Source organism: Salvelinus alpinus, chromosome 37 (assembly GCF_045679555.1).
Source record: "Salvelinus alpinus chromosome 37, SLU_Salpinus.1, whole genome shotgun sequence".
Classification (NCBI taxonomy): Eukaryota; Metazoa; Chordata; class Actinopteri; order Salmoniformes; family Salmonidae; genus Salvelinus; species Salvelinus alpinus.
The window spans coordinates 13,644,865-13,659,456 of record NC_092122.1 but is presented as its reverse complement, the minus strand read 5'-3'; the positions used below and the strand labels follow the sequence as shown (position 1 = coordinate 13,659,456).

At 42.7% G+C, this 14,592-nt stretch overlaps 2 protein-coding genes and 1 pseudogene across 7 annotated transcripts; 2 read left to right on the top strand and 1 right to left on the bottom strand.

Moving 5' to 3' along the window:
* Positions 1–640: 640 nt before the first annotated feature.
* Positions 641–2,434, top strand: LOC139566108 (small nuclear ribonucleoprotein F). The gene is made up of 4 exons (XM_071387035.1): positions 641–781; positions 1,076–1,201; positions 1,599–1,663; positions 2,155–2,434. Exons 1-4 carry the CDS (start codon positions 779–781, stop codon positions 2,219–2,221), a joined length of 261 nt encoding a protein of 86 aa, XP_071243136.1. The 5' UTR covers positions 641–778; the 3' UTR covers positions 2,222–2,434.
* Positions 2,435–4,385: 1,951 nt separating this feature from the next.
* On the top strand, positions 4,386–6,400 carry LOC139566107 (probable imidazolonepropionase; annotated as a pseudogene).
* A 4,356-nt stretch (positions 6,401–10,756) lies between these two features.
* Positions 10,757–14,535, bottom strand: LOC139566106 (tetraspanin-9). Of its 6 annotated transcripts, none has more exons than XM_071387031.1 (9): positions 14,262–14,535; positions 13,518–13,684; positions 12,398–12,477; positions 12,046–12,237; positions 11,874–11,948; positions 11,658–11,759; positions 11,416–11,547; positions 11,200–11,283; positions 10,757–11,110 (listed from the first exon to the last, which is right to left on the bottom strand). In XM_071387031.1, exons 3-9 carry the CDS (start codon positions 12,458–12,460, stop codon positions 11,039–11,041), a joined length of 720 nt encoding a protein of 239 aa, XP_071243132.1. In that variant the 5' UTR covers positions 12,461–12,477; positions 13,518–13,684; positions 14,262–14,535; the 3' UTR covers positions 10,757–11,038. The 6 variants fall into 6 exon arrangements, with proteins under 6 accessions (XP_071243132.1, XP_071243131.1, XP_071243130.1 ...); XM_071387030.1 differs by having other exon boundaries at positions 13,630–13,684; XM_071387029.1 differs by having other exon boundaries at positions 13,636–13,684.
* Positions 14,536–14,592: the final 57 nt, after the last annotated feature.

Below are 14,592 nucleotides of genomic sequence, written 5' to 3'. Positions count from 1 at the left end.
GCCAGATAGACCCAGATATGACAGTTTACCTCTATACCATAAATTCTTCATGCAATTCCAGACAAAATGTATTCATTTATTGAAAATAAAGAAACATTTTATTTGAAATGAAATACAGATTTAAAATCTGGTGTCAAATGTTTTAATTCAATCACAATGACCTTGGACACCAGTGGTTTCCATTGATGGTCACTCCTCCTGGGGCATGGCCGAAGACTGGGTTTTGGCTTGAAAACATCAATTTGTTTATTTGCTGCGTTACATAGAAATTAGTAAAGCTTTATCTAGGTAGATTACATCCATTGATAGCAAATAAGTCACATCATGGCCCAAAGATTTTGGGGGAGTGGACCGTGGTGCAATACTCAACACGATAACCACTATAACCGCCAGAGAGCGCCATTGCCCCATAGCTGTTCAGTTAACTACACATGGGCAGTCTTTTGAATAAAATGCAACCATTTGAAGATGGACATGGATAAATATAACAGTTTACTGTCCTTTATTTATCTATAACATTTTCGTTTAAAATATCTGCCGCAATGAGCAATGAACATGAACATTTAAATCATGTCTCTTAATTTTTGCCCCTCGGTACACTAGGTGGCGGACATAAATAATTCAAGCTCTTTTTCTCAATCGATTAACCTTTGTTTTGGGTCAAAGTTGAAAGGCTCCAGCTTCCTGGTTTCGGCGGCAATGCGTACAAGTCTAGACGTTTTTGTGTCGAAAAGATAGTAAAGTACTAAGATATAAAAGCACCACCTTTCGCACAGCAATGGTGAGTGTTGGTTATTATAAAATTGCCAGGATCTGTTGAAAAGAGAAACGGATTAGCAGTTGAGTTGGGTGCCTTTTTCCAGCAAGCTAATGTTATCCCATTCATTCATTGCAGTTACAGTGAATGAGCAGCAAATAAAGTCATGTTGCAGATTGAAATCTAATAAGCGTTTCATTGCATGATGATAGACGTCTGTTCCTCCCTACACATGGGTCTGAACGTTCTATTTTGTTCCATTAAATTATTACCCATAACAATTAATCCCACCTTCTTCCTGTTGCTGTGTGTCTGTAGAGTTTACCTCTGAACCCTAAACCCTTCCTGAACGGCCTGACAGGCAAGCCGGTGATGGTGAAGCTGAAGTGGGGGATGGAGTACAAGGGCTACCTAGTGTCTGTGGACAGCTACATGAACATGCAGGTGAGGGAGCACACCTGGACACGGGTGCTTTTAGCAACGTGGGTGTATTTACATACGCTAGCGTTACTTTCAATTGAATTTGGTTGCACAAAAACAGTCCGTGGGAAGCCTAAAGTTAAAAACAATTCCATTTCAGCTTACAGTGCCGGTGGGCAGGATGATTGGTCATTATGACTGGGAATTTGAGACATAGCATTGTATTATTAAACAGACTTTCCAAACGACTTCCTATCTACTTATCTCATATCAAAATAAGTCTCCCACAAGTTATTCATTTTTGTCCACGTATGCCGCAGGTACAAGACTTGTATTTTGCACCTAACCTGGACAGTGTGTGTTGCTGGTGCTAATAAATGCTGATGTAAATTTGTCATGTTTTTGTCATTGGTTTCGACAGTTGGCGAACACAGAAGAGTATGTAGATGGAGCTTTGGCTGGTCACCTTGGAGAAGTACTTGTTAGGTAAATAAGAGCCCTCTTCTGGATTCTCTAAAATGTTGCCTTCTGCCTCTTGTCCTTTACTCCTGAGGTGATCAAGATCGGCAACGACTGCATTCATGAAATACCTACTTCTCTTAGAGCAGTGATCTGGGGTGTATTCATTAGTGTAGACTGTTTCAACAGAAAGCGTTTTGCAACAAAAACAAGTTTCATATTGGACAAGTTCAGGAAGGTCCCTCAAAGTCCCACTTTGGCTTGTTTGGTTTGTAGTAAATAATACCCAGTTCAAGAAAGGAAGTATTTGTTGAAATCAGATGTTTTCTGCAATAGAATGTAACTCTATATTCTGAAATATTGGTTGAACTGCAAGTCAACCCTTTAATGAATACCAGTAGAAATGTATTCTCTCTTTTGTATCCAGCATACTTGTGGTGTGACTGATGCAGATGTTTGATAGTGGCTGTTTTCAGTGTAATTCTCTTCGATCTAAAGTGCGTATTCTCTACCCACAGGTGCAATAATGTTTTATATATTAGAGGAGTGGAGGAAGAAGAGGAGGACGGAGAAATGAAAGAATGATGGCGAGGATGAGACTTGCAACTGAAGATCTGGATGAATGTTTGAATCTTTGTTTTTTTCATTTTCACTATGTGGAAAATGGACTCTTGGTAAGAAAGTTAGCTTTATATGTGTAAAACTTTCAAGATATTTTTTTTTACTGTATATGATCCAATATGTATTATCTCTGTAGAATAAATTTAAAAAATGATGGTTATTGTACCCATTCCTAAACCTGCTGTCTGGTGGTATTATTACAGGTTTGTGAGGGAGGTGATTGATGTGGTGTCTCAACCTTATTAACAAACACTACACATTGAACAGAACTTGTCAATCAATGTACAGTATTCCTAATTTCCAAAACCCCTCCCAGACTTGCACTTTGAACACCTGTTGTCCACATTAACTTTTCCCCAAACCACTAGAAAGTGACATAGAGGTGACTTTACAAAAGTAATTCACATTTTTAAGCTTAATTTCGACTATTTCAAAATGTCTAACAAACTTTTGGTAAAGAACGCGAAACAACAGGTGGTTTTAATTTTCAACAACGGTGAGAAGTTCCTGACGAAGGAAGGGATGCAAAAGCTGTGTGTGATTGAGAACAGTAGTTTGGTTATCGGGAGGTATGTCGAAACATTGTATCATTAATGTCCGATATAGGTCTGCAGTTTGTAACATTGTTTAATGTTCAGTGGTTTGGCTACTAGTTAATGTTTGTTGCAATTTGGTTAGAACGAGTTGACTACGGATTGCCCTAACGTGCTGTGAAAGCAAAACTAAATTTAGGCTAAACCAAATGTTATCCCACCGCAAACTATTGATTAAAAGAGCTTTGTTTTGTTCGTGCAGCGACGGTCTGATAAAAGATATTGGACTATTGAGCACCATTGATATCCAATATGCAGGGTGCTCGTTTGATAAAGTAATCGATGCAACTGGCATGTGTGTCATTCCAGACAAGTATCAGTGCAATACACCACTCTGGACAATAGGGGCGGTAGATCTAGGCGTGCACGAAGGTGTAAACATGGTTTGTGCTATCTGGGATACTTAACCATAACTAATAGCTAAACTTAACCCGTACCATTTTAAATGTTAATTTCAATGGTGTGGGGACATCCCAAGGACCCCGGATAGCAAGGGCCATGTAAACATGCAACCATGGGCATGTTTATTTGTCAAACGGTGCAGATAGAAATGCCATGAATAGGGCTGACGTTATTCCTTATTCTACATGTCAGAGCACAGGAGGTGGGTGGCACATTAATTGGTGAGGACGGGCTCGTGGTAATGGCTGGTGCGGGAATCAGTGGAATGGTATCAAACACATGGTTATGAGCTGTTCTCCCCTCCGCAGCCTCCTGTGTGTCAGAGCCGTGTTTGGCCTACCTGGCATATTTTAATGTTACATTTTTACATTTACATTTTAGACATTTAGCAGACGCTCTTATCCAGAGCGACTTACAGTAGAGTGCATACATTTTATTACATTTTTTACATACTGAGACAAGGATATCCCTACCGGCCAAGAGCAGACGCTCTTATCCAGAGCGACTTACAGTAGAGTGCATACATTTTTATTACATTTTTACATACTGAGACAAGGATATCCCTACCGGCCAAACCCTCCCTACCGGCCAAACCCTCCCTACCGGCCAAACCCTCCCTAACCCGGACGACGCTATGCCAATTGTGCGTCGCCCCACGGATCTCCCGGTTGCGGCCGGCTGCAACAGAGCCTGGGCGCGAACCTAGCCCAGCCTGGGCGCGAACCCAGAGACTCTGGTGGCGCAGCTAGCACTGCGATCCAGTGCCCTAGACCACTGCGCCACCCGGGAGGTCCTGTTCCAAAACGTTTGGTCCTGCCGAATGCTCCCCTGTTCTATTGATACAAATATTTGAATCGTTGGTTTAGTGTTCTATCATGTAGAGAATTAGGTTTTATAGAAATGCAGCCGTGCTCATTGTATTATTACGTTTCAGGATTGGTTGATGCACACACCCGGCACGGTATGGGCTGGAGACAGGGTTCATGAATTTGCCATGAAGGTAAATATGACTTCCATGGGTCCTGTCCCCTCTGCCTCAACAGCTTGTAATATGACTCACCTTATAGAGTAAAAGTAAAGGTTTATATGGCATTTACACAAGCAGCCCAATTTATATTTTTTCCACAAATTTTTGCATCAGATCATTTCACACGAGATCTGTTTCAGAGGTGATCAGATTTTTTTTAAAGACCAATTAGTGAAAAAAGATCAGAATTGGCTGCCTGTCAAAACGCCGCCTAGGTAATGCTGTGAGTGCCGACAGTTGGCTGGTGCCACTTACATGGATGTGCACCGTGCCGGAGGAGGGATCCACTTCACAGTGGAGCACACCCGGGCTGCTCTTCCCTCCACCCTGCTGGCCTCTGACAGGCAGGCTGGGTCGGATGCAGCGGGCAGGCACTACCCTGGTGGAGTGTAAGAGTGGCTACGGCCTGGAGCTGCAGACAGAGCTGAAGATGCTGGAGGTCATCGAGACGGCCAGACGTACCCTGCCAATCAATATATCGTCTACCTACTGTGGAGCACACGCCGTCCCTAAGTACTGAACACACACTCTCTACACCAGTGGTTCCCAACCAGGGGTACTTGGCTTATCCACAGGGGGTACTTGAGAAGACTCATGACACCCTAGACTTGCTGGTAAAATGCACATGAGGGGGTACTTCAGAGGTACTCTGGGCAGAGCAAAATTCAGTTGATGGTATAGTAACAGAAAAAGGTTGGGAACCACTGCACTACACGATGTTGAACACTCCATCCTGAACAGACACCTCAATTCCACCCCGTCATAACCTGTTGAGGTTATATATTACATTCACCCACACCCATACAGCTAACCCTACTGACTTTCATCCTCACTAGGTGTTATTAAATACCCACCCCTTCTGATTCTTTCCCAGGGGTAAGACTGTTGCCGAGGCGACAGCAGACATCCTTCAGGTCCAGTTGCCGCGTATGTCAGCGGGGGCCCTGAGGGTGGACAACATAGATGTGTCCTGTGAGCAGGGTGTGTTTGACATGTCCTCCACGCGCTCCATCCTGCAGGCCGGCCTGGACATGGGCCTCAGCATCAACTTCCACGGAGACGAGCTGCACCCCATGAACTCTGCACAGGTACGCATCATCAACCTGCGCCTCTCTACTGTCACTGTGGTAACAACAACTGGTTTAGTACCTGTACGCATTATTTAAGTGTCTATGGTACTGTCTGTTAAGTTCTAATTCTCAGAGTAAAAAACACAACCGACATTTATGAAAGCTTAACCAAGTTTATTCCACCCAGAGGATCAATACAGCGGCATTCAGACAACAACAAAAATCACACAAGCACTGATATTTAACCGTTCCTCATAGGCTGAGTCTCCTCCTACCTATCTGTACAAACATCGTTCTTTACTGCTAGGCAGGACACTAGTGATATGGGCCATAAACTTTTATTTCTCCCTTAAGGTGACCTGACCTGACCTCAACCCCCCTCCACCACTAATCCATGGCTCTCTCCCCTTATCAATGCCTGCCACATGTAATCACTTCCCTGCACTCAACACATTCCAAGCTTAGTTGCACACACTATATACCTTCCTCCTATAACCCTTAACTTCTGGTATAGACCCTCTAAACCTCAGCACTCCCATCAGTGACATGAATAAGTATATTTCATATTCTCGGAACCCAATTCAAAAGGCACTCACACATCTGAGCAATCTTATTTGCAGGTGCATGGTAACAGTTGAACAAGATGAAGGAAAAAGGAAACCACACACTCCACTTGATCTGACGAAGGCCGTGTGGCCGATACGTAAGCTTATTAAATATCGGTGATACTATCAAGAGCAGTGTGCGGTTTCCTTTTTCCTTCATATTCTCGGAATCCAACATGTCCATCTCACTTAACCATTCCTGTATTGTGTGTGTGTGTGTTTTTTTTCTCTGGTGGTGCTAGCTGGGGGCAGAGCTCGGTGCCTTGGCTATCAGTCACCTGGGGGATGTGACAGATGATGGCATTGCTGCCATGGCGACAGCTAAGACCGCCACCATCCTGCTCCCAGCCACCACTTACATCCTGCGGTTACTATAGCCGCGGGCCTGAGACATGCTGGAGGCTGGGGCCATTGTTGCCCTGGGCAGTGACTTCAACCCTAATGCCTATTGTTGCTCTGGTGGGTACCAGAGGACGGGGGGTGGAGGAGGAAAGTTAGGGGGGAAAGATGGAGGGGGCTGTGGGGGTAAGTTCAATGAGTTAGTAGGAGAAGAAGGTATAAAGCCTATTCCTCTATATAGCGATCCCTCTGTCATCATCTCTTTATCCCTCTCTGTCTATCCCAGCCGGTGGTGATGCACCTGGCATGTCAACATGAGGATGTCCATGCCCGAGGCTCTGGCCACCCCCACCATCAACGCAGCCTACGCCCTGGGCCGCTCTCACACGCACGGCTCCCTGGAGGTCAACAAACACGGCGACCTGCTGGTCGTCAACGCACCACGGTAAAGTTGCTGTCAATAAATGCTACTATATTGTAAGAGCTGGCTTCATTTAATGGTCAGACACCACAGTGTATGTTCCAGTAGCTGCTGAAAGGTTATCTTGTAATTGTGGTGAGGACTGTGTATGGCGTTGTCTAAAATGCAGTAGCTGTGTGAATGGAACCGATTGGTTTGTGTGAGTGAGACTACCTAAAGTTGTGTTGATTGTCTGTGTGTGGCTGACACTTTAGTGTAGACTGACAGTGTTGTGTTGATGGTGTTGTCCAGCGGTTGGGAGCATCTCATCTACCAGTTAGGAGGACACCAGGAACTGATCCGCTACGTTGTCATCAGGGGCAATGTCGTCTACAACAACGACAAAACCATGGACTTCTAACTCCAAAATTGGTTTTGGATAATTGTTCTTCCCTCAGACATAGTCTCAAACGGCCCTTAGCTCCGTGCCTTGTGGACAGGGCTCTGTGGCTTTATAAATTGACACAGCTCTCAGACAAGGATTTGTAAATAGACAGTTAATATCAACCAGATATTCTATGTCTTGGTCAGTGGGTTATGTGGTAACATTTGAGTATGGGCTTTGAACCATTGGCGAAACAATCTCCAAATGACTGTAGAGTTGGGTAGGGTTCATATCCAGTAAGTGTTTGTTATAAAGAACATGATTAAATGTTTTTCTTACTATAAACAAAAGTCTCCATTCTTGCGCTGTCATTTTTTTGCCCTGTTTTAGGTTGGAGACCTTCTGACCCTTGGTTCCTCTCATTCTTGCTCTGTTAATCTTTCGCCCTTCAGCTCTACACCCCTCCCCTTCCTGTCTCATTGCTGAGGTTGTAGGAGAGTTAGTAAAGCTAACACAGGCGAGGTTAGTGCATCATTAGGGAGGAAGCTCAGCCTGTAGAACATGGTACTATCTGCCAGCTCACCTGATCACGCATACCAGTAGTGTTGCAAGGGGACTGTGCTCAGTATGATCCAGTAGTGTGTCTGAGGGTCAGAGAAAGCAGAGAGACTGCTTTTGTAACCTTTGTAGTTTTTGAGGACTGGGAGCTGGATGGGAATCATCATAGTTTAACCATTGGACTCCCTTGGTAGACAAGGGAGTTCGCCAAATTAAACGTTGAGCTAAACTCTTGTAAATGTTTTGTTTACAGACATATTTATGTCAAATATATGAAGAGATGTGAAGGAACTGGTGGCTTAGTGGTAAGGATCTCACCCTCCACCCATAGGACCATGCTCCAGTGTGTGGCACTGCAGCATGGTTGCGTGAATGATAGAGAGGTGCTGCCACTCAAAGATGGTTATGGGAAGAAAAAAATCTCCTGAAAAAAGTGGGCACTTGGTATTTAAATGGAGAGTTGTCTATAGTTAAATACTAAGTGCCCACTTTTTTCAGGAGATGTTCTCCATAACCACTGCTTTGAATTCACAGGGACCCCGCAGGAGTTAACCACCTCCTCTTATTGCTCCAACCATCTTTGTGTGGCAGCCACTCCCCTTGACTCAGTCCCAATGGGCAACCATGAGCCAGCAACAGGGTTTGAACCTACAAACCTGTGCTTATGGGACAAGATCCTTACACCAGAGCCACCGACGCCTTCACCCTCCCCTCTGTGTGTTTGACATGGAGAATTGTTGAAACGTACATAAAAGCACAAGAGATGAGGTTTGGACCCATAACCTCTAGGTAGGACATGCTCGCGGAGTGGAACTGACCTTCCACAGATTTGCATTATTTTCCAGATAACGCATAGAGCCACGAGTTGATTATCCCTTTTATTGAACCAGGGCTATAATTTAACACATTTGCTGCTACAACATCCACTGAAGTAGCTTACAAGTTTACTAGATAGTGACAGTAGTTGCCTTGGTAACCAAAGAAGCAGACTTGCTAGTTTAGCTAACCAAACCATCCGTTCTAGCTTGCTGTTATGAATTTTAATAAAAAAATGGCAGTGGTTTCAATTCATTTTTATTTATTTTTGCAGCTCAAACATGTAATGAACTATAGCCATTGAGCTCTACCGTGCCTTAGGGAAATAATGACAATCTAGAATGCCCTTCAAGCCAATCAGAAACAAGTATTCAACAATGTCATGGTATAAGTCTTTGATATTGAGTTGTTAAACTTGAAGTGTAAGAGTTAAGGTTTGAACTTAACCACAGTGGTGCAAGGGCAGACTCCTTCACACTTTTCTTGCTCCTCTTCGTATGTTTGACATTAATAGTTGCAGAAATCTACACAAGTGTAAAAGTTGAGGTTTAAACCCACAAACTCAAGGTTATGAGACAGGGGTTCTAACCATTGAGCCACAAATTCTTGCACGTTCTCTCTTGAACATACAACCTCAGAATCATGAGGCAGACTTCTATAATATTCTGCAGAATGAGGTGGCATTGTTTCTCCTGGGGCACTCCTGTAACAGTACTAGATGATGATAGTTCACTCCTGTAACAGTTTCTAGATGATGATGATAGTTCACTCCTGTAACAGTACTAGATGATGATAGTTCACTCCTGTAACAGTACTAGATGATGATGATAGTTCACTCCTGTAACAGTACTCGATGATGATAGTTCACTCTTGTAACAGTTTCTAGATGATGATGATAGTTCACTCCTGTAACAGTTTCTAGATGATGATGATAGTTCACTCCTGTAACAGTTTCTAGATGATGATAGTTCACTCCTGTAACAGTACTAGATGATGATGATAGTTCACTCCTGTAACAGTTTCTAGATGCTGATAGTTCACTCCTGTAACAGTTTCTAGGTGATGATAGTTCACTCTTGTAACAGTTTCTAGATGATGATAGTTCACTCCTGTAACAGTACTAGATGATGATGGTTCACTCCTGTAACAGTACTAGATGATGATGGTTCACTCCTGTAACAGTACTAGATGATAGTTCACTCCTGTAACAGTACTAGATGATAGTTCACTCCTGTAACAGTACTAGATGATGATAGTTCACTCCTGTAACAGTACTAGATGATAGTTCACTCCTGTAACAGTACTAGATGATAGTTCACTCCTGTAACAGTACTAGATGATAGTTCACTCCTGTAACAGTACTAGATGATAGTTCACTCCTGTAACAGTACTAGATGATGCTTTAGTAAACAGAATTGCAATTTGAACTGAAGGAAAGATGGCCAGCACTTTGACAGAATAAGCGTAACTTTTATTGAACACATCCCAGTAACTGGTTTTACAATAATGCATCCGTACAATATAACTAATCAGTTTAAGGATTTCTAAGGCATGAAACCAAACCTCTTTCCCTCTACTCTTTTTGTGTTCAAGCCATTCATTCTATTCTGGATGACTGAGGGGTGTCCCTACACCCACACAATCCAACCCCCCTTCCTCACCCACACTTAGTCCCACCATAACTGAACTAGGGCCGGGGTTGTCGACAATTCAGCTTAAAGGGAATTTCCGATTGAGCTATATGCAGCATTTGGGTCCTTCCACAAAATGCTAACATTATGGGCAGTGTAAATTGGTCAAAACAAACTATTAATTTAACATAAGCGGTGTCACATTAAGCGGTTAAATAAAAATCCCCTTGTGACAGGGAGAATGGACACTTGAATGCAAGCTTCACAAAACTATTGGCTAGAAATGTTTTAACAATTCCAATCTATGGGTAAAAGGGATGACGTTATAATTGACACGCTCAGTTTAAGCACAAAGCACCAGAAAATTGCCAAAAAGAGTAGAACCAGTTCACCTCCTTTACACTGAGTTGACTGTTTGTTAGAAAAAACTTCTTAAAAAGGAATAGATTCACCATATATATATATTTAAAAAAAGTTATGTTCACGTAACAGGGTTGGCCTTAAAATGAGGGACAGACATAAATTAATCGCATGAAATAAATACATCTTCAGAAATTACTGTCAAAGCAACAACATAACTAGTTCAACTTTTTAAGAGTATAACTTCAATGATGGTTAAAACATGGAGGAATTTTGGGCTGAAGTTGGAAAAACATAACGCGGGACAATGTCAAAATGCTGATTTTTGGCACTTTATTTGTGGAATGACCCATTTACCATGCATGAGATCACATTAATTGTTGACAACCCGCAGTCGGATTGAATCCCGGCCAAGAACATTAAGATGATCCTCAAAAAACATTAAAATTGCCTTTGTGCAGAAAATGATACAAGGGTGTGTAAATATAAACACTACATTAAAAGTCGTTTTGTGGCATGTGTGTGTGCGCAGGTTTGTGTCTTTTTAGAGTATAATTTTGTATAAAAGTAATGGGTCTCAAACTCTGTGTGTGTTCTAAGCTTCGTACTTCTTCCCGGATCGGTGGATCTGCTGGTACAAAGTCATGGAGAAGGCCATACCCAGGAGCTGCAGACAGAAAGTCACATCAATCACACTGCAACAACATCATTACATGTACATCTGTATGTACACACACACACACACACACACCTTACCTGTATGACCAGAACACACATGGCGATGGTTCCCAGCAGGTGTTTATTGTCATCCAGCCACTCCTCCACCTTCTCATAGCAACCCTGACAAGAGAAACATACAATCTTGAGAAGTGAAAAAAGACACTCCTACACATGCAGATACACATGAATACACACACACACTCCTTGATGGTAGGGAGAAGATCAGACATTTTTAAATAAACACAAACTGACCCGTGTCCAGAACTGGTTGGTGGCATTGCGCCCACAGTCCTGGTAGATATCCTGGCAGCAGTGGTCAGGAACCACCTTCTCCTGCAGGGCAGTGTGCCAGTCTGTGTACCCATTCACCCCACAACAATGCCACTGACAGGGAGACAGAGGAGACAGGGTTATATATTGCACCTCTCCCTTGTGGAATGCTATGCTATTAGTGTGGCGTTGTATGGTAGATCATTAGTAGTTAGGTACCGTACCTCTGTCTGTATGGTGTTCCAGGCGTTGCGGAGGCCAGCGTTGTTGTTGGTGCTGTACAGAGCAAGTCCCTCTTTCAGGTCCTGTCTGGCGTTCTCACTCACCTGCACACACAGTGGATCATGAGAAATGTAGGCAGAGGCACTATGGGTACAGGAACCATAGGAGGAAGGATAACCTGGGGTTGAATTGACAGGACGCTTCTATGGGAGTCTTACATTGTCTGTGTATACGAAGAACAGGATGAGAAGGATCAGCTCCGCCAACAGAATAACCAACAACGTGATGAAAAACTACAGGGAACAAGTGAGAGAAGAGAGAGAGGCAGGTGAGGTTGCCAATGTGCCAAGCAATGTAGTGTGGTGCATCGTGGTCGTGTAGTTCACTCACACTCAGCAGCAGACACTTGTTCTCCTTGATGGCACCCAGGCAACCCAGGAAGCCTGTAACCATGATGACAGCACCCAGGGTGATGATGAGGTTGGCAGCAGAGATGGAGGGAAAGGATGGTGATAGGGTGGCAAAACTGCCCTGAGACACAGACAACCACACCCCCACACCCAACAAACCACAGCCCCCCAACTGAAAGAGACAGAATAAAATATAAATACATGATTATTGTCATTACTCTAATCATTATTATACCTTTAGTATACTATGATTTAATAATAAAATATTATGCAGAATCAGAATATCAATTAGTTTGAAAATCATGATGTGTATAGTGAGTTTGTTCACCCACCCAAAAGAGCAGGTTGAAGAGGAACAGCATGTATTTGACACAGCAGAGGCAGCCGCGAGCCATGGTGAAGCTGTGACGATCTGCAAATAAAACGGCAGTGTTTATGTAAAACTTTTGTGAAGAATTTGTACGTTTCTCCCTTGCAAATGATCAGCAATCGACTACAATTCAAATGTGATTGAATATCTCGATTACCTCAAACACTGCTCGAACTTGTTTCCTTTTAGTCGTCACAACGGAGTGTATTTCCATAGGCACTAGTAAATAGTAATACTGCACTCACCTCACTTGCGAAACTGTTGTAATTCCTCAAGAAACCACCAGTGCAGCGTTAGCAAAGTAAACTAATGAAAACTCGCTGGTATAGAAGGGTTGGTTGTTCAGCAACAAAATCAACGCTTGCACAACTATAGGGCAAAACACACGGGGTTGGCTTTAAATTGCTGACATGTCAACTGTATTTCGAATTCGATGTTTATTAAAAACAGAAATAAATGTGTACTTGTCTCTCAAATACATCGTTAAAGTTGTTGGTTAGCTTGCGAATTTGGGCCATAGCATTGACATGAAATCTGTCAAAACAAGACATGGTATCAAGAAAACGAGCCACTTACGATTCCCCACATTACGCTTCTCATTCTTGCTAGCAATCTGGTCATCCAGAATCACAACACGCTGACTTCTGCCCCCATAGAAGCATGCACATTGTTCTCGTGACATTTCCAGCTAACCCATCTATTTAAAATAAGTTTTTTTTCTCTCGTCCCTGTAATTTTTTTTAAATAGTTGATCTCTTGTGGGATTACAACAGACTAAGGCCTACATTTTCCCAGGTGAGTATACATTTGACACAAAGATGATTAGCTCCTATCCACCTGTTTGACATGTACCTGTGAAAATATTCCTCAACGGAACCACACGAGGGCAGGCAGTTTGCTCAAGAATGACCGTGACTGGAGTCCTATGGACTAAAGCAACGTTTTCATAATTATGTAGGCTATCCAGTTCACTCCTGATATAGAAGTATTTGGGAATGTCGTGTATACGAGCACAATTCCAAAACCTCCAGATAGCCCCGCAGAAATAACAGAAAATGCATTTGAAAAACTAAAGAACATACCGAACAATGTTTTGATTTGGTCACTTATTTCATGGGAAAGGCTGCCCTCTTGGGGTTGTGTTGAGTCATGACAATTGATACTATTTGAACATGTAAACTGTTCTCGTAATACTTTTACCACTTAGATAAGGAATTAGATGATGCCGTCGAGCCTTCAGCGGAGGGACCTGTAAAACAAAGCACACACAACTATTTCATGTAGGCCTACTGTTGTTCTATGTAGTAGTAACTTAGTTATGTTCTTCTGGAAATGATTTACCGAGCCAATAGCAGTGTAGTGGGCTCTGACACACACACACACACACACAGAAATCTACCATCACTTTTAGTCCAAATACAGAATAATACATCACAGATTGCACTCCCCTTTCATCTTTTTTCTACATCGCCACCACAGGAAGTGACATTTGGTGAGGATCGAGAAAGAAGCATTGTTGCTCGCTCTAGAATGTGTTATGTTAGTGTTTGAATCTGATAGTGTTATGTAACTTCTGTTAAAAGAAAATGTCAACATTGTTTAGCAGCCAGGTCCAATGGTTTTGGCCACACGTCTGATTTAATTCGTTAACGTTGTAAACATATAACTTTGGTCGTGCGTAAATCTAACAATTTACAAGCATATATTCTCATCAAAGTTTTTAGAACATTACACAGACTGGATTGATACCCAGACTGCTGGGATGATTTTAGACTTGTCCTAAACAGCATGGCCGAAGTATCCAGACCAAAGCGATGATTCCGTACCGTAAATGTACCAGCTCGAGTTCAGCTCATCCTCATTTCAGCCATCTCCTGACTACTGACTCTGTCCGGGTTTCCAGCGTAGAATCCGCGATAATGCAGAAGTTAACAAATCCTTTTGTATTATTTTTGTAGGCTATATTTAAACTTTCCTGCTGTCGTCGATGAATCGCAGGCGGAGTATTTTCTCTCAGAAGGGCGGAAACTGGTCTGGAGGCGTGACTGTGGTGGGGAGGAATTATGTTACCGAATGAAACTGCAACGAGAGAATGGGACGTCCTGGGAGATAATGGATTTATTTGTGTGTGTGACTGTGTGTTGGCATTTTTCTTTC

Excerpts from the sequence above, each read along its gene's own strand:
- LOC139566108 (XM_071387035.1), top strand. Across the intron at positions 1,202-1,598 it reads ACAGCTACATGAACATGCAG|TTGGCGAACACAGAAGAGTA; the intron begins GTGAGGGAGCAC and ends TGGTTTCGACAG. Across the intron at positions 1,664-2,154 it reads CTTGGAGAAGTACTTGTTAG|GTGCAATAATGTTTTATATA; the intron begins GTAAATAAGAGC and ends CTCTACCCACAG.
- LOC139566106 (XM_071387031.1), bottom strand. The coding sequence starts at position 12,460 with ATGGCTCGCGGCTGCCTCTGCTGTGTCAAATACATGCTGTTCCTCTTC. Across the intron at positions 12,238-12,397 it reads TCTTCAACCTGCTCTTTTGG|TTGGGGGGCTGTGGTTTGTT; the intron begins GTGGGTGAACAA and ends TGTCTCTTTCAG. Across the intron at positions 11,949-12,045 it reads ACAAGTGTCTGCTGCTGAGT|TTTTTCATCACGTTGTTGGT; the intron begins GTGAGTGAACTA and ends TGTTCCCTGTAG.